This window comes from Rattus norvegicus, chromosome 3 (assembly GCF_021556685.1).
Source record: "Rattus norvegicus strain SHRSP/BbbUtx chromosome 3, alternate assembly SHRSP_T2T, whole genome shotgun sequence".
In the NCBI taxonomy this organism is placed as follows: domain Eukaryota; kingdom Metazoa; phylum Chordata; class Mammalia; order Rodentia; family Muridae; genus Rattus; species Rattus norvegicus.
This window is the reverse complement of record NC_141536.1, coordinates 157158989-157178115: the sequence shown is the minus strand read 5'-3', so window position 1 is coordinate 157178115 and position 19127 is coordinate 157158989. Positions and strand designations below refer to the sequence as shown.

The 19127-nt window shown below is 51.6% G+C and overlaps 1 protein-coding gene across 4 annotated transcripts in view; it reads left to right on the top strand.

Moving 5' to 3' along the window:
- The window catches only part of Atp9a (ATPase phospholipid transporting 9A), a 105263-nt gene that overhangs the window by 63115 nt on the left and 23021 nt on the right, over positions 1-19127 (top strand). For all 4 annotated transcript variants that reach the window (NM_001427018.1, NM_032064.1, NM_001427017.1 and 1 more), the window contains 6 exon segments: positions 1151-1227; positions 2001-2161; positions 2424-2566; positions 4204-4316; positions 8754-8966; positions 12739-12900. In NM_001427018.1, the coding sequence (NP_001413947.1) occupies positions 1151-1227; positions 2001-2161; positions 2424-2566; positions 4204-4316; positions 8754-8966; positions 12739-12900 (869 nt within the window).

Here is a 19127-nt window from a genome sequence, read left to right as displayed (position 1 = left end):
ACCGCGCACAGAGCCCCCTGCCCAGCCATCTGCGAGCCTCTGAGAGGATCTCATTGTGGCTCACTGCAGGCGTGCACAAGCACTTTAGACTCTGCTCTTTGTCCTGTTGCAGCCCTGCCTCGTGGAGAGGGGCCCCCTCACAGATGTCTTTAAACCCCTTTGCAACGGTGGCCCTGAGGGGGAGGGGAAGGGGAGGGGCAGGGAAGGGAGAGGCAGGAGTTTGCCTCTGCCAACTCGATGCTCATTTTCAGATTTTCCCAGCAGGCCTAACTCTCCCCACCTTCAGCTTTCACTGGATGCCTGCCCTCAGCTCTGACAGGGCTCACACCGGTGTCCTCTCTCCACACCCTTCCTCTGCTGGGTGGGTGGTGTTGTAGCATCTTCCTCTCACCTTGACGGAGGTGGTTCTTGACTTCCCTATCATCTGGCTCTAAACATTTTTAGTCGCACTTGGACCGTGCTGCTAAATTTCTGTCAAAATAGATGGTGCCACTTTACACGCTAGCCCCCAACGTGTCCCATCTCTCCCCTTTCCGGCCAACACCAGATGACAGTCACCTTTGAGAGTGCGCTTGGTTGAGTGTTTTTGTACACACGTTGCTGCTTGTGTTTCTTCTATAATATGTTTTCCTCTTAGAGGGAGTGAGGGCTTTGCTTGGTGTATCTGGAAGATGGGGGAGGGGGAGGGGAAGGAAATTCCAGGGAGGAATTTCCTTTAAGGGGCCAAGTTTGGTAGATGTGCAGAACTGGACTAGAGAATGCGCCAGGAACTGAGGGAGGCGCATTTAGGTTTTCCACACAGACAGGAATGTTCTAGGTGTTTGTGGATGCTTCTAAGGCTAGAGGCACAAGAGATAAACTCCTGCCCCGTGACCCACCCGCCATTAGAGGGCGCTGCTTCCATAGGCCAGCCCTGCCCAGAGCTGTAGGTAGCCATAGAAACACTGTGTCTTCAATGTTCCTGGATGGGAAAAGTGTCCTCAAGCCTGCCGGATAGGCTTACAACCTGCCTCCCTCCCCTCTCTCCTCTCCCCCACTTCCTCCCTCCCTCCTCTCCTGCCTCTCCCCTCCCTCTCTCTCCCTCCCCCTCCCCCACTTCTCCCTGCCTCCCCCTCCCCCCTTTTCATTTGGGCATGATTTCTCCTTTCAGGCACGGTTGTGGGTGTCGTTCTCTACACTGGCAGAGAGCTGCGGAGTGTCATGAATACTTCCGATCCCAGAAGTAAGGTATGTGAGACTAGCATGTGCTGATCCACACAGTGGGGGGGGAAATGGTGGGGAGGGACTGAGTTCAAAATCTGCCTTTCACAAGCTGATTGTCAGATGTATGTGTGTGTGCGTGCGTGTGTGCGTGTGTGTGTGTGTGTGTGTGTGTGTGTGTGCTCTCGAGTGCCAGCACACAGCACATCTTTCATCTTGTTCTCCTCTTACACATGTGACCCTCCCAGTCTCCTTCTGTCTTTTCCGTCATTGTGTTGCAAGCTGGGTGTGAGTGCAAACCTGTCACCCCAGCGTTCCCAAGGTGGAAGGGGTAGATTGGGAGTTCAGGGCTATCACTGGCTAGAGAGCGTTCAAGGCCAACCTGTGTTATAAGGAGCAAGACTTTGTTTACAAAACAAAGCAGCATACTGTGAAAAGGTTTGCCGTATAGGTCTGTGCAAATGGATTATGTCCCCAGCCTCCAGTCAAGCTCACTCTTACACCTTTGCTGATTGAAGTCTGAGCCCTTTGCCGAGCCGTATTTTTATGACGTTATGGATTTGGGGTACTTGTTGCATTTTGAGACACATGATAGCAAACACAGACATTTCCTGTCGTTCGACTGGAACCCTGGGCTTTGTGCATGCTGGACCAGCACTCAGCAACCGAGTTATATCCCAGCCCCAGGCAGGCAGTTGTTACAGTGATGGCGTTCTCTAAGCTGGCTCACGGAAGTCAGACTTCCTCTCCATCTAGGCCATGGGTTGCACCATGATCCACTGCCTTTGCTTCCTCCCCAGATTGGCCTGTTCGACCTGGAGGTGAACTGCCTCACCAAGATCCTGTTTGGTGCGCTGGTGGTGGTGTCACTGGTCATGGTGGCTCTGCAGCACTTCGCCGGCCGCTGGTACCTGCAGATCATCCGCTTCCTGCTTCTGTTTTCCAACATCATTCCCATCAGGTGAGCTGGGGCAGGGCGGGCATCAGCACACTGAGCGTGGGCTGGGGACAGACAAGGCCCAAGCACTGTCACCCCTCAGGGTCTCACCTGTCCAAGGACCAGCAAGGTAGAGGAAAAGCTTCTCTTTCTGTGTTGAATGGCTGTGCGGCCTGTGAAGTCTTCTGCTTCTCTGTGGGGTTCTGACCGCATGTGCACACTCACGCATGCTGCCATCTGTGTGATTTAGAGATGTTCTGCTAACTCTTGCTCTCTCTTAACCCAGCTTGCGTGTGAACTTGGACATGGGCAAGATCGTGTACAGCTGGGTGATTCGCAGGGATTCCAAAATCCCCGGGACTGTGGTCCGTTCCAGCACAATCCCCGAGCAGCTGGGCAGGATCTCCTACTTGCTCACAGATAAGACAGGTGAATACCTTCTTAGGGGCAGCAGGAGCCGGGTGGGTGGGGTTCCAGTCAGCTAGCTCCTCCTTTTAGAGGTGGGAGAGGTGATGGCCGCTGTCTTCCCCCATCACTATTGGATGAAGAGGGAATGTTTGGTGCCAGCGGTGGACACCCGTATGGTACAGCCGGCGTGTTCAGCAAGAAAACAAACTTAAAGGAGAAAGGCTTTATTTTGGTTCCTGGCTTTAGATGGCCCTGTCCCTGGACATCTGACTCCCCATCCATCTAGGTCTGTGGTGACACAAGGAAGCAGAGAGAAAGGATCCAGGCACAAGATAAACTTCCGCTTTGGTTTCTGTAGACTCTTTTATAGGCATCACCTGTCAATAGACAAGCTGATGGCCAATGAGCTGAGAGGCAGAAAATAGGAGGCGGGACACTGGCAGGAAGAGAGGATTCTGGGAAATAGAGAATAAGGAGACACAGGGAGAGATTGGAGAAACTAGAAGGAGATGCTGAGAAGACCTGAAGGAGGAAGTGGCCTTGGCTACTGAGGGAGAGGTAACTGTGGCATACGGAATAGTTTATATGGGTTAAATACGTTACAGGGCAGTCGGGAAGGAGCCAAAGCTTGTGGCCAAGCATTCATTAATAAATAATTCGTCTCAGAGTTGTCCTTCTGGGAGCAAGGCTGGGAAGGAAAAGTGGATTAATATTATTATTAATTACTGTTATTTTTACAGGCTTCATTTCTGTTTCTATGTCAGATGCTGATAAAAAGCAACTTAGGGGAGAAAGGGTTTGATCAGTTTACAGTTCCAGGTCACAGCCTCAGGCAGGGAAACCAAGGCGGGAACTTCCATGCAGCTAGTCATGGCACATCTAGTCAGGAGCAGAGAGAATACAGGCACACACGGGTATTCGTAGCGCTCAGCTGGCGTTCTTCTCCTTGCCTCGGGAATGGTGCTTCCCATAGTGAGTTGGTTCCTCCTGTGTCATTTAGTAATCAGTACAGTCCCCTCAGACATACCCATGGGCCATCCTGATCTAGACAGTTCCTTAGCAAGACTCTCTTCCCATGTGATTCTAGATTGTATGAAGTTGACAGAAGTATACCAGGTGGAGGACCCCCCTCCCCCACCCCAATTCAGTGTTAACCCAGCAGCGGCTAATCCATGGAGAAAGCGATAAAACTAGTGCCCTCCTGAGCCGTCACCCCTCCACAGTGCCACCAGCTGGGGACCACGCCCTCCACAGTCGAGCCTTTGGGGTTCTTTTATTCCTGACCCATAACACTCAAAGGCAGGACTCAGCAAGGAGAGAAATGGCAAGGCTTCAGGCTTGTCAGCACCAGGCCCCCAGAGCAGTGTCTGTGGGGCTGGCATGGGGGGTCACGTGTGTCTGCCCACCTATCAGTGTCTCTTCTGCTCGGCCCAGGCTGATGGGCCCAGTGTATGCCATACGCCACCACCCTCTTAATGCAGGGAACAGTCAAGCACCCTGGTTGACAGCCCCAGGGAGTGGGTACAGTCTTCTCCCCACGAAACTAGGATGTTCTTTTCAAAAGAAGAGTAGGTCCCTCTCCCGTCTCCTCTGTGAGGAAAGCACTTGACGCTGACTCTCAGAGAGAGGAGGGAATACACGTGCCTCTTGTGTCCTAGGGACCCTGACTCAGAACGAGATGGTGTTCAAGCGGTTGCACCTGGGTACGGTGGCCTACGGCCTGGACTCGATGGACGAAGTGCAGAGTCACATCTTCAGCATCTACACCCAGGTAAAGCTTTGCCCGTGGCCGTAGGTGTTAACTAACTGGCTTAGCCCAGACTAGCCACAACTCATTACCTGAACACGGATGCCCATGGTTGCCTCATCCGCGCATACACGCCCAAGTACTGGGATTACAGGGTCTGTACTTCCACATCCGGCTTATGTAGTGCTGGGGAATTGAACGCAGGACTTGGTATGTACTAGGCGAGCTCTCTACCCACTGAACTACAGGCTCAGATGACTTCCTATATATACATGTATGTTATGTATACATGTATGTATGTATGTATGTATGTTTGTTTTTGAGATAGGGTCTTACTATGTAGACCAGGCTGGCCTTGTGCTCAGAGATCTGCTTGCTCAGCCACTTTGCATATTTGAATGACTGCTGAGATAGACTTTATATACCAAAACATTCAACCATGTCGAAAGGTACAAATTCAGCAAGTTTTAGTAAACTTAGGAGTCACCAGAACTGGCGAATTGCGGCATGTCCGTTGTTCCTGGGGCCTTGTCCTGCTGGCTTGCTTTGTTTGTTTGTTTAGAAAGGGCCTCGCTGTAGCCCTGGGTGCCAGCAACTCTCAGTGTAGACCAGCCTATCCTTGAGGTTACTGTGGTCCCCCTGACGCTGCCTCCCCATCCCGCTGGTTTTGGTCTTGTTTCCTTCTTCTTGTGGGCTCTGGGAACCAGGCCACATGTGCTGAGCCTCCTCAGTCTTTAAGGGTGGCATTTGCAGCCCCAAACCAGATAATGCGAGTCAGAGTTGGAAGCCCTGGTTGTTGGCTGCACACCCGTTTGAGCAGGCGAACCCGGTGACCACGCAGGGCAGAGCAGGCACCTGAGCACAGCCGGATGAGGCTCGGTCTCTCCTTACTCTTGAGAGCTTTGGTGTGTAACCTGCCGGCCACAAGGCAGTGTTCACAAAGTGATACACGGGCCACGGAGAGGGAAGGCCAGTGTGTGTTTACCTGACAGCCCACCTCGAAAACTCACACAACACTGACCTCTCCCTAAGACTTGCAAGCCTGACCCTAAGACCTCCGTGGAATTTATCAGACGGGAGTTGGTCAGGTGCGGTCCTTGACTCGTCCTTCCTGCAGAAGGAGCCGGGATCCTACCTTTGTTTATCTTCTGCGCGTCCAGTTACAGGCGGAGGTTTACAAGCGCTCAGGTGAGCAGCGTAAAGAGTACGGTTGTAGCTAAGTGTGCCTCATAAAGAGAGTGGTGGTCTCAAACACCGTGGAAGGGAAACTCTAGATTATCACCACAAGGCCAAGCAAACAGAAGCAAACAGCCAGTTCATCAGGAGGTAAAACTCCTACAGGCTAGGGAGAGAGGAGGAAGTCCCCCGGCTTGATTATTAATACCGTTACAAAAACTGAACTATAATCTAAAACCTACACAATAACACTTTAAATTTTTTAAAAACGTTTATATATTTTTGGGGGTGGGGAGTGAGCACGTAGATGTCAAGGCTGATTTGCAGGCATTAGTTCGGTTCTCTGTCCACCATGAGGTCTAGGGATGGAACTCAGGTTGGCAGCCTTGGCGGCCTCTACCTTTACCCACTGAGCCACCTCACCAGCTCCTCCAATGTTTCAAGACACACATATTTTAAGTACATGCATACGTGTGTGTCCATGCACGCACGCACGCACACACGCACACACGCACACACGCACGCACACTGGTGTTTTTTGCCTTTCTCCGTCCGTAGGATGATTGGAACTGGGGAGTTTTCTCCAGGTCAGAAAGAACTTTCGCCCATGCCTATGTGCTGTGTCTGTTTTTGTTTTTCCCTTGGTATTTTTTAAGCAAGAAGAAATGTGTGGGGGTTAAGGGGTCTGTGAGGCAGAGGCTTCCAATGAACACGGTCAGAGGAGTGAAACTCTTCCGTATGAGGGTGTGCAGCTGTTCTGACACACACACACACACACACACACACACGTATGTATACACATAACACACCCACTGAAACACACACAATACACAAACATACGCACACATATACTCTCCATTCCCCACCCAAACATAAATCATAAACATATACACTAACATACTACACACACATACATACCATATACACACATATACACTATACACATAACACACAACACACACACACACACACACACACACACACACTGTCGCGGCCACCAAGCCCGATGAGACCTGAGTTGCATCCCTGGGGTCCATGTGGTAGAGGGAGAGGATTACCGCCCACAAGCTGTTCTCTGACCTCCACACCCATGCTGTGGCATGCACCCTCATGCCTCCCTTCCCCTCACGGTCATTTCTTCCCTACCCTGAGACATCTTACCGGGAAGTGGAGAGGACATTGGTGTGGGAAGGTAGGAAATGGAGGTGGCCTGCGTGGTCTGCCGCCTTCCATACCTTCTGATTGTGGGAGGACTGCTTCTCTGGTTGGGGCTGGCGGCCTCCGTGGGACTCTGGCTGTCCTGGTTCTCTTGGCCTGGCTTGGGAGGGTCTCCCAGAGCACAGCCCCCGACAGCTGGTAGTCATCCCTCTTCCCGAATTGTAGCAGAAGTGCTGACTCCGGTGCAGGATCTGCTGCGCCCACTGAGGTAGCCTCGCACCCTGAGATCTGATGAGTTCCCTCACTCAGCCCCTGCCCTGGCCTTCCCTGTTCACGCTCTCCAGTCCCAGAGGTTGCCTCACCAGAGGCTTCACTGTTGACTCCGATCTGAAGTAAATCCAGTCCAGGTGCCGAGGGCTGTGGGCAAAACTGAAAGTATGACTTGGCGGCAGCTCCGTGACACACATTGACTAGGACGTAAATTACAGACCGGTAGAGTGTCATCTCCAGCAGAGGGAGCGTCTCTGCAAACCTTCAGGCCCCCGGATAATTTTAAAGTTAAAACTCTTCATAATTAAAAGCACTCGGCTAATGAGCTGTAGAAGCTGGAGTTCTGATCCCTCGCTCTAATTACTGTTACCACGCTGTGCCCTTTGACCTGGAAGTGCAACTGGTGTGCTCTTGACACCAGAGGTTAACAGAGCAGGAAGCCAGAGCGCTGTGAGTCTGCACAGTGACCAGAATAACTTAGTGATTGTCTAATTATCCAAGGAGTCTTAACAGCCACTACTAAAAATAGTATTAAAATTTAAATGGATGCCACCTTCTTGGTTTTTTGGGCCATGTGTTCTTGGTTTGGGCGAACCATGTGTCATAGGTGTTAAGCATCATGCATTGTAAAGTCTCACATGCCTTTTATCCTGCTGGGTGTACATGCTTTCAGTGGAACGTGGGATCCAGGAACCCCATAAGCGTTCCTAGCTTTCTGTTTAGCTGTTATGGGCAACCCTTGGTCCAGCATGGTGACTCTGAGCTGCTCAGTGCCACTGACTTAATATCTGTCTGTATGTGGTGTACATGTGTGTACATGTGCCAGGGCACATGTGTGGAGGTCACAGGACAATGGTTTAATATCTGTGTGCAGTATACATGTGTGTACATGTGGAAGTCAGAGGACAGCCTTCAGGAGTCTGCCCTCTGCTTTCTGTAGGTTCCTGGGGGTCAAGCCTCTGTTGTCAAGCACCTTGACCCACTCAGCCATCTTGCTGGGCCTTAGTGTTTAGTTGTCCTAGAGGAGAATCGTGCTGAGAGCTCTCCCTGCCCTAGGGATTGTTTGTGCACTTGTTATTTACATGAGATTGGGGCTAATGTAGCCCAGGCTAGCCTCCTTGAACTTGTGATTCTCTTCTCCAGTGATGGGAAGACAGGTGCATCATACCTCACTTTATGGGATGATGGGGATGGGACTGAGGGCTTCCAGACACCGTGTTGTGCCTGAGTGCAGAAGTAGATACTTTGTTTACTCATTCTTTTGGCAACACCAGTCCTGTCCTGTCCTGTTGCTCTGGCTGCTGGGAATACAATGATGATGAACTCACACTGATAGCCTCTGTCTTTGGGGCTGGTGGATGACAAGACATGGAGACACAGGGGAATGGCAAGCATTGTCTGCTGTGAGGGGTGGATGGGGCTGAGAGCGTTAGGGCCTCTCTGAGTTTACCTGCAAATGCAGACCTGTGTGGTGGGACTGGGCAGGCCACTCTTGCAGAATTCCAGAGGGAACGGGATTGCAGGCAGAGGGTAGCAGAAGGGCAGAGGCTCCAAGGTGGGGAGAACTTTGTCAGTGTGAGTGGACCAGGGAGGGAAGATGGTGTTGGAGTCTGGAGAGATGGGCTTGGCCAGTCCGACGCTAAACCACGTGATGTGTGTGTGTGTGTGTTGACCTCAGCGTCTCCTTCAATTACTTCCCACCTTGCTTGGTTGCCTCGTTGTTTTGTACTGGGGATGAACCCAGGGTCCCAAGCATGGAGAAGCCAAGAGTCCTACGGGCTGAACAGCAGGAGGGGGACACTCACCACCATTACCGTACCATGTCCAGACCCTTTGTCTCTCTGCTCCTCTCCACAGCCGTCCCAGGACCCACCGGCTCAGAAGGGCCCCACAGTCACCACCAAAGTCCGAAGGACCATGAGCAGCCGGGTCCACGAGGCCGTGAAGGCCATCGCGCTCTGCCACAACGTGACACCCGTGTATGAGTGCAACGGCGTGACCGACCAGGCGGAGGCTGAGAAGCAGTTTGAGGACTCCTGCCGTGTGTACCAGGCATCCAGCCCAGATGAGGTAACCCTGGCTGGGGAGGGTCTTAGCCACGCCATTTCCTTCCTCCCTGGACCGGAGGCACAGGTCTGTGTGGCCCTGACTATCTGCGTTCGCCCCGGGCCTGGCCTTCTCGATTCGGTCCCTCCTGCTCACAGCACTTGGCTTCTGACTATAGAACCGTTTCTGGTTTTGGAGACAGTGCCCCATGTAGCTTGAGCTTGATGTGACCTCAAAGGTACCAAGGCTCTGTGGCCCATGGTGGCTGGGATATAGCACTGTGTAAACCTTTTCCGAGCCATAAGTCAAGGGAAACCCGGGATATCTCCCTTTGAGACCTGTCACTTTCTCCCTGGGGAAGACTCTTCTTACAATCTGTGTGGTGCCGTGTGTGGGGTAGCTCAACCCAGAAAGCCTTGCTTGTCCATGACCACTGATACTCAAAACAAGCGTGGGGACCCTGTGTAAGTGGAGGGGGTAGGCGGGGAGGCGGGGCCGGGCTCTGCTCCACTGTCGTGATGACATCATTGCTTCTGCAGCTCACTGGGTTCGGTCCTTTGCACCTCATCTTCTTTCAGGAACAGAATTGGGACCCTCTGGTGTTTGGGTTGTGAGAAGGGACGATATTTTGTTCTTGGTAGTTTGTGACTGGGGACCAGGATGATGTGTGGGCATGTGATGACGTTTGAGTTTGAGTTTGAGATACTGACACTCTGCATGGTGTCTGCTCTGCCAGCTGTGGAAGCCTCAGGTCCAGCCTGTCAGCCTCCGGTCTGCTGAGGGTCGCTGTGGGAGGGTGTTCTGAGGCGGTCCCGTCGTCCGTTCTTCTAAACGGGATTCACGCTGTCTTGTTTCTCCAAGTTTCTGATTTGAGTCTCTGGGAGCCCTCCACAGTCTGGGAGGACCTGATATCCACAAATGGAAACCAAGCCTAAGATCTGATGTCCGGTTTGGATCAGACATGGAGTCAAGATGTCTAAAGATAGGAGTAAATTCTCTTAGTAAAAAATGTGGGGCTGGGGATTTAGCTCAGTGGTAGAGCGCTTACCTAGGAAGCGCAAGGCCCTGGGTTTGGTCCCCAGCTCCGAAAAAAAGAACCAAAAAAAAAAAAAAAACAAAAACAAAAAATGTGTATGGGCATTTGCCTGCATGCACGTCCACATCATATGTGTGTTCAATGCCCAAAGAGGCCAGAAGAGAGGGTTCCATGTCTCCTGGAACTGGAGTTACAGATGGTTCTGAGCGGCCACGTGAGTGCCGGGATTCGAACCTGGTTCAAGTTCTCTTAACCTGGGAGCCATTCCTTTCCCTCCCTGAGGGTAGGATCTTGCAAGTTGAGAACTCACTTGCTTGAAATTACTTAAGTATAGAGACTTTGAGGAGTAGACAGGAACCTCAGACTTGAGGTTCAGCATGGTCCTTCTTAGGAACTAACGGTCAGCCAGGGTGACACCCAGGCAGTGTGGAACAGACCTGGCAGAAGCAGAACCGGGAGCCCCATGGGGAGCACACAGGTGGGCAGCGCTGCCTGGGATCCCTGGGAGAGCCAACTCAGGAATACACATGGGTTTGACTCTACGGTTCTGTAAACCAGTATGCAGTCGGGAAACCATCCTTTGACCTTTGACCTCCCCTGAGCTAGTCTTGTGTGATCTGATCCATGACTCCTGGGGATACTTGTTGGGGTGCAGCTAACAGCCACCCCACAATTCTAAGCAAGCAGTAGGTACTTCACAGCACACTATCTGGCTGTCCCCTGCTGTTGGAGCAGAGCTACCATCTGATCTGTTAGCCACGATGTGGAACTCGAGGTTCCCATGGCGCAACCCTTTTACTTACTGAGAACTAAACTTGCCATTGGTTTGTCACTCTGTGCCACTTGCCCAATACGTTCCTTCCACTTTGCCGGCCAGCTTCCTGGACCAATCCTGTCAGGGCCTCCTCTCTTTTCCGATCTCGGTGGGACCTCCACTTGACAGCGCCCGAGCCACCACGGTACCAAGAACCGGGCGTAGGCCTGGGGGATTTAACAAAAGACAGAGACTCGGGTCATTCGTGCTACAAGAATGCCAAAGCATTACTGAAGTTCACGTAGTATATATACCCCAAGTTGGGTAAAACTCAGCAAGAACAGTGGAAAAACGACTTTACGCTCTCGGGACGAAAACAACCACCCACTGGCCAAACAGCAAAGGCCAAGGTGTTTTTTTTCTTAAGAACAAAAGTTTCCACATGCATCAGCGAGGCTCAGCAGAGGGCAAACCCTGAGGGAGTGAGGGTCTGACAGTTAAGATTGGTTCCTCTTATTTTGAGTGGGCCACCAAGTGTCCACCAGATGACCCAGTGTCTCCTTTCCTAGTTTAACCAGTTACCAAGTCTACCCTCTCCAAAGACTTGTCCCCTTAAGACTAAGCTTTTTGAGAAGCTAGACACCTTTCTTCCTCACCACCAGGCTCTCATGCAGCCCAAGATTCCCTCAAGCGACTGGCCTTAAACCTCTGATCTTCCTGTCTGCTGAGATTACTACAGGCACGCCCACCATGCCTAGTTTATGAAGTGCCAGAGCTCAAGACCAAGGCTTCACACATTTGGGCGGGGCACACACTCTGCCAGCCCAGCCACCTCCAGCCCTGGAAAGCCCTTTGCCTTGTTGCCTGTGCCTTGCCAGCAGTGGAGTGGCTGTGAGTTTTAGCGTGGAGCTGTCACAGCCCGGCTCTGCAGGTCAGACAGGTGTCTGACAGGTCTCAGACATCAGATCAGTCTGAAGCGCAGCCACCCGGCTCCTGTCAGATCCTGTCGCCAGTGTACTTCCCTCCCGGCTGTAAGTGTAGTCAGGGCTCTCCAGGGGAGTGGAACTGGATACATTTATATAGAAAGGATTTGTTAGAATGGTCCAGCAGAACTGGATACATTTATAGGGAAAGGGGATTTGTTAGAATGGCTCGCAGGCTCCCATCCATTTAGTCCAGCTGGCTGTCTCCCCACTGATGGTCCAAGAACCCAGTAATTATTCAGTCCACAAGGCTGGTCTTCAGTAGATACTGGGACCCTGGAGATGTAGGCTTAAATGCAGGAAGCGATTTTTTTTCTCAGCTTCAGAGACCATCAACTTTCTAATCATGGCAGTGGGTCCCAGCGACACAGACTTACATGATTCGGGTAGGGCTTCTGACTGGCCTGGGGTTGTCATTCTCCCTTGGGCCTCCTGTGAGTCTGTTAAGGTAGATCTGGCCTGCCTGAGGCTCGGGGAGACTGGAATGGCCGCCAGGAGTTGAGTGCCCTGGACTTTTGACTCAGATAAGATATAGGTTGCCTCCTGGCCTGGCCCTTGCCACTTCTCCTTCACTTGTGGGCAGTTCCGTGGAGTTTTGGGAGTCTGTGTTCCTGGCTGGTGGACTGGTCCTCCCTGGCTCTGTCTTTGGGAGGCTGTGCCATGTGTGCAGTCATCATCAGGGTACCCGGGCTGTGCTTCCAGGCTGCCAGTAGACTCTCCTTGCAAGTCGAGATAGCCGCAAATGCTCCAGACGGTTGCACTCTCTTCCTTTCCCACCCCCACTAAAGACTAGAACTTGTCTCATGGACAGTGTAGCCAGCCAAAGAGCAGCCAGGGGTGCAGACCCCCCTCCCCCCCGGACACCCTGCCCTTTCTTGCCCATATGGGTAGCAGGCTTGGTTCAAAGCTTTCCTGAGATAACTGTGTGGTTATGGGGTTCAGGGCAGTGTCTGCCCCCATGTTCCCTCCTCCTTCGGTGTTCACATGCTGGGTGTCTGACCTTCCATGCCCTGTTATCTCCAGGTGGCTCTGGTCCAGTGGACAGAAAGCGTGGGACTGACGCTTGTGGGTCGAGACCAGTCCTCCATGCAGCTGAGGACCCCTGGTGACCAGATCCTGAATCTCACCATCCTGCAGGTCTTCCCGTTCACCTATGAGAGCAAGCGGATGGGCATCATCGTGCGGGTGAGTCCGGTCCTCAGCGTCCTCTTCCACCTCCCAGTGTGCATCGGGGGCCTTACATCTTGCTGGGGCCTCACCCAGGCTATCGAGGGAGTGTGATTCCCTGCTCAGGAAGAAAACGAGCCCTTTCGGTGGGCACAGCAGTTCAGCCAGCAGCCTACGGCGCGCCTGGCTGTGAAGCACCGATCGTGTACATATCAGGAGCTCTCAGTAAGACATTTCTCATTCTCAGTCATAAAAAAGTGCATTTTAAATTTATTTAACAAGTATGAGCAGGAGTCAGGGAAGAACATACTCTGTGTGTAACAGTCAGAGGACAACCTGGAGGAGTTGGATCCCAGGACTCAGGTTCATACCGTCAGGCTTTTAGCAGCAAGCCCCTTGACCCGCTGGGCCAGCTTGTTGGTCCTCACAGTTTTCCTTTGCTCACTGTCTGTGTATTCTTTTTTTTTTTTTTCTTTTTTCTTTTTTTCGGAGCTGGGGACTGAACCCAGGGCCTTGCGCTTGCTAGGCAAGCGCTCTACCACTGAGCTAAATCCACAACCCCTGTCTGTGTATTCTGATATGTGGGAGTCTAGCATACTGCACATACGAAAAGCACGTCAAACTCCCAGTCCCTGTCTCTCCTCTCCCTTCCCTCCCTCTTCCTCTCTCTCCCTTCCCTTTGGAACTCAGGTCCTCTGGAAAGAGCAGGTGCTGTCCCCCCAGCCTGCCTCCCATATTTCATAGATAAAATTCAGTCGGGTTCACATCTGTGACTCAGGGCTTGGGAGGCCGAAGCGGGAGATCACGGTAGAGTTAAGACTAGTGTGCCATACAGGGCGAGACCCTGCCTCCCAATAACAAACGTGCAAGAAAACAATCACAGAGCATAGAATAACTGATAAAAGCATAGGGCTGGAAAATGGCTCAGTGGTTAAGAACACCGACTCCTCTACCAAAGGTCCTGAGTTCAAATCCCAGCAACCACATGGTGGCTCACAACCATCTGTAATGGGCTCTGATGCCCTCTTCTGGTGTCTCTGAAGACAGCAACAGTGTACTCATATAAATAATAAATAAATAAATCTTTAAAAAAAAAAAAGCATAACCATTGGGGCTGGGGAGATGGCTCAGCGGTTAAGAGCACTGACTGCTCTTCCAGAGGTCCTGAGTTCAAACCCCAGCAGCCACATGGTGGCTCACAACCATCTGTAATGGGATCTGATGCCCTCTTCTGGTGTGTCTGAAGACAGCGACAGTGTACTCACATACATAAAATAAATAAATCTTAAAAAAAAACCTCCGCTGGGGATTTAGCTCAGTGGTAGAGCGCTTACCTAGGAAGCGCAAGGCCCTGGGTTCGGTCCCCAGCTCTGGGAAAAAAAAAAAAAAAAAAAAGAAAAAAAAAAGAAAAAAAAAAAAGGGGGGTTGAGGATTTAGCTCAGTGGTAGAGCGCTTGCCTACCAAGCGCAAGGCCCTGGGTTCGGTCCCCAGCTCCGAAAAAAAAAAAAAAAAAGAAAGAAAAAAAAAAACCTCCATAATCATTTAAAAGCTGCTATAGTTTGAGAGAGAGAGAGAGAGAGAGAGAGAGAGAGAGAGAGAGAGAGAGAGAGGGGGAGGGGGAGAGAGAATACAGATTGGAGGGTCTGCTCAGTGGTTAAGAGCACTGTCCGTTCTTCCAGAGTCCCCAAGTTCAGCTCCCAGCACCCACATGGCAGCTCCAAGCATCTGGAACTCCAGTTCCAGGGATCCAGCGCCCTCTTCTGGCCTCTGAGCACATTGCATGCACATGTTGTACAGACATACATGATGGCAAAACACTCACAGATAAATATAAATAGATAGATAGATAAATCTTTTAAAAAGAATTAAACCCTGCAACTGTCAAGCTGCCTTACTGTTCTAGCTCCTTGCCACCACCAGTCTGCTTCCTGCTCCTGTGGATTTACCTGTTTTGTCCACTTCCTGCAAAAGGAATTGTGTAGTATATGGCCTTCTGCTTCCTCCTCCCCAACAGGTTTCAAGGTGCACTTATTTTATTGTGTATACCGGTCTTTCCTTTTTTGTGGCTGTGTAGTATTTCATTGTATGTCTGTAAGCGTTGACTCTTCTTTCCACAGAATATCCGTGACCAGCATGGGACATTTGCCTTAGATGTTAGGCTAGCTGAGGGACGATCCCCAAATGCTAAAGTGAACTTCACCTACACTTACTGCGCACAGCAGCCCTCAGGCGATTTTAGGCGTGTGTTTTTTTTTTTAGTGTCATTTTATTTTGACTACACACTGAACCAGGTGGGGAATCTTCTGCTCGTGGTGTGTTTTGTTGATGCACAAAGAATTCTGAAGCTTGTGGCTGGGGACTGGCTCAGTAGACGAAGTGCTCACTGTGCAGAGACATGAGTTTGATCCCCACAACCCCTGTGAAAAGGCTGGGTGTGGTAGTGTGCGCGAAGTCCCCGAGTGAGGGAGGCAGAGGCAGGTGCATCTCGGGGGTGGGGAGGTGGGGGTGGGGGGCTTGTGGCCAGGCGGCCATCAGCAGTGGGAGAGAGAGGCTGTCAGCATCCAGCAGGAGTGATGGCCATTAGGGTGGTTCTAACAGTGAGGTGGCCACGGTAAGGGGAACAACAGTATAACAGTCACGGGTAGCGGCTAGGCAGGCCTGACGTAAGCTGACTGAAGTCTCACTTACCATAAGCTTACAGGTTAGTCGTGTGATTTGTGTTCAACAGAAGAGGAAACAGAGGCATAGAGAGCCTGAAGGAGAGCGCCCGAGTTCACACAGGGAGGTCATAGGTCAGAGTTCTGCCCCGGGCTGCCAGGCTCCCAAGTGTATGCTAGAGCTAGAAGGGACAGGAAGGACATGGAGAAGCCCATGGCCCTCGGTCCGCGTTGGGGTGCTGTGTTAACTGTGTATGCTACCAGATTGCCCCACAGGTGAATTAAAGCACAACGCTTGTGTTCTCTGACAGGTCCCGAGGACCAGGAGGCTGGGTATAGCTTGGGGGGTAGGGGACTCCTCTGGTTTAGTGTCTCAAAGGCTGGGACAAGGCTCACTTACCCACCGCTTCAGTGGGCTGCAGTACGGGGCTTTCGTCCTTTGCTGACAGTTACACAGAGGGCCACCCTCCGCTACTGCTCTGTGGGCCTCTCCCTGGGTTAGCATCCCATCAGCTGGCTTCACCTTAGCGAGAGTGTGAGCAAGCCGGGAGCCACCCTCAGGAGCCATCTCAGAGGAGACGGGCCATCCCATTAGCCTTGCTCTCTTGACAAGAGCGAGTTGTGGGCCCAGCACATCTCCAGGGGGCTGGGGACGGGGCTGCTTCCGTCCAGGGACCATGACGATGCAGTGGCTCTGTGACCCGCTTCTCTGTAGACCCATTGACACGCCGTGGGTGTGCTCTGAAACGTCCTGTTTCATCTGAGCTGACTTAGATCCCAGATGCCACTTGGGACTTTATGACCCTGTGGGACACATGTCCTTGGGAAATGTCAGGCAGGGTGGCTCTCTCCCACATAGCTGCACAGCATAGCATAGCATAGGCCTGACTGCACCTGGCCTGACCCTTGGGGCTCCGGGACACGTCTGAGCTCGAGGATATCAGCCACTGAATGGTGGGTGTTTCCCGGAGTTAGTCAGCGCTGCCCACAGCTACTCTCACTTGGTTCCAGCCAGTATTTTTCAAGTTCTAAGGGCCGTGGACTCTGCCAAGGTCATTTGAGAGTTGACTCATCAGATAGTCCCCAACGGCCCACTCCAAGAACAAACAGAGCCGCACACACCGCCCTTCCTTTCACTGTGACAGAATCTCGTTCCCAGACATGTATCATACTCTGTGAGCAGTGGCCGTGTCCTCCCACGCAAGGTACAGAGTCCTGTTGGCTTCCCAAGTCTTGGCTTTTATTTGAGGATAGCACGGCCCTCACCCTGCCTAGATGTCATCACCGTCATCCTAATCAACACTCAGTTTTTAAAAGGCCTTCATTTCAGTCTTTTTCTTAAGCACATGAGTGTAGATACCAATATATGTTTGATCAAATTAACCTGTAGCTTTATCTCAAGCTAGCTCGCCGTCTCCTTACTAAAATGTGCATGCGTGCGTGTGTCTATGTGTCTATGTGTATGCACACAGTAGGCATTTTATTCTGCCATCAAGACACCTTTGCTGATTTTAATGTGTGTGTACATGGAGTTCTGATGGGAAGATACCCCTCTGTTTCATTTACTTCTTTTGATTTGTTTTTTAAATTACATGCGTGCATACGCATCTGTTCTAGATATTTTCTGTTTTTAAGAAGGTGTATTTTATTCTGCATGTGAGAGTGTTTTGCTCGCAATTACATAACGTATACAATGTGCCCGGTGCCCTCGGAGCTTATAAGAGGGTGGTGGAGTTACAGACAGCTGTGGGCCACCATGTGGGTGCCGGGAATCGAACCAGAGTTCTCTCCAAAAGCCGCAAGTATTCTTTGCTGTGGAGCCCTCTCTCCAGCCTGTGCGTTTTAGATTATTAACCGTGAATGTTCATTCTTTTAAAACTGCATGGCAGGGGTTGGGGATTTAGCTCAGTGGTAGAGCGCTTGCCTAGGAAGCGTAAGGCCCTGGGTTCGGTCCCCAGCTCCGAAAAAAAGAACCAAAAAAACAAAAAAACAAAAAACAAAAAACAAAAAACTGCATGGCGTACCTGTGAAGATCAGAGGACAGTTTGTGGGCATTGGTTTTCTCTTTCCACTGTGCAGGTCCTAGGGATCCAACTTGTCAGCCTTGGTAGCAAGTGTCTTTACCCACTGAATCATCTGGCCGGTCCCCACTTCTCCTTCTGAATAGGCTGTTTCTCATCTTTGGTTATCAATAATAATGCCAGGAGCATATATCTTCTCAAGGATGCCTTGGCGTTTGGAAAATACCTGCTAATGAGCTCATGTCCCACCCCCGCCTGCCTGTCCCTCCACTGCCGGCTTTGAGATGGCTTCTTTACTTTGTACTGACCATGCCATGCTTGCTTGCCTGGCAGTGCCTCTCGCTGTAGTGACATTTGCTACTTTTACAGCTGTCACAATCCAAGAATGGGGATGCTGCTGGCATCTAGTGGCACCTAGCTGTATGTGTGTGTCATACAGAACCTGAGAATCCATCTTCTTCTGTGCTGTAGTCACGGGCCTGTCACATACCTGTGACTGTCCCGTTGTATGCCCATGACTGTCCCGGTGCCTGCTTGACAGGTTCCATTCAGTTCCTTTGAGATGAAATCTCCTACTGGATCCCCGCCTGGCCTCACGGGCGCAGCAACCCTCCTGTGTCAGCCTCCCACCTCTCAGAACTGGGATTACAGGCGTGAGCCTCCAACTGTGTCTGGCTAATGTCATCTGCTTGTCGCTAATGTCATCTGCTTGTCCAGCCTCTCAGGCTGGTGTGAGAAGCTCACCGTGTGCTCACAGCCTGTTCCCACAGTCCCCCTTTCCTCCTCTGTCTGAGAGCATGCCTCCTGCGGGGTCAGGTAAGGTCAGGGAAGCCTGCTGCTCCTGGACTTTTCTGTACAGCTCTCAGAAGGAACTGGGTGTCCCTCACTGTACAAGATGTCCCGTTCAACTCCCTGCTTCCCTCGTGGAGTGGATCACCGCCAGAGGACACCATTGCCATTGAATCAATGAGGCCTGTAACCAGGTGCCAGATAGGCTACGAGGGGACAGGGCAACATAACTTGAGCAGCCCACCTCTGTGTGTTTATGGTGTTGTCTCACCACAGTATGGGAACACAGTAAACTGGGCATGAACTGGGTGGGAGGGGATGACTCACACCGAGGAGATAATGTCTGGCGTATTTATATTGGACCGAATGGTGGAGCTGGCCAGAGCCCCTCTGGTAGAGGAAGCTGGGTGGGGGTGACCTTTCCTGCAGCTTTGGTGTTAAGCACCACTCTCAGGAAGGGGAAGGGATTAAAAACTCCTGACGCTGCTTTCATGTTCTCTTGGCCTGCGGGCTATCCTTCCTGGGCAGAGCGTGCAGTTGACCGTACACAAAGTGTAGATGCCTCTGCTTGGCTGGAGGAAGAGAGTGAATCCGGGTGTTGCTCTGATAGCTGGACTGTGGTTAAAGGGCACTCCAAGATTCTTTTTTTTTCTTCCTTTCATAGATGTATTTATTTTATGTGAGTACATTGTCCCTGCCTTCAGACACACCAGAAGAGGGCATCAGACCTCATTGCAGATGTCTGTGAGTCACCACATGGTTGCTGGGAATTGAACTC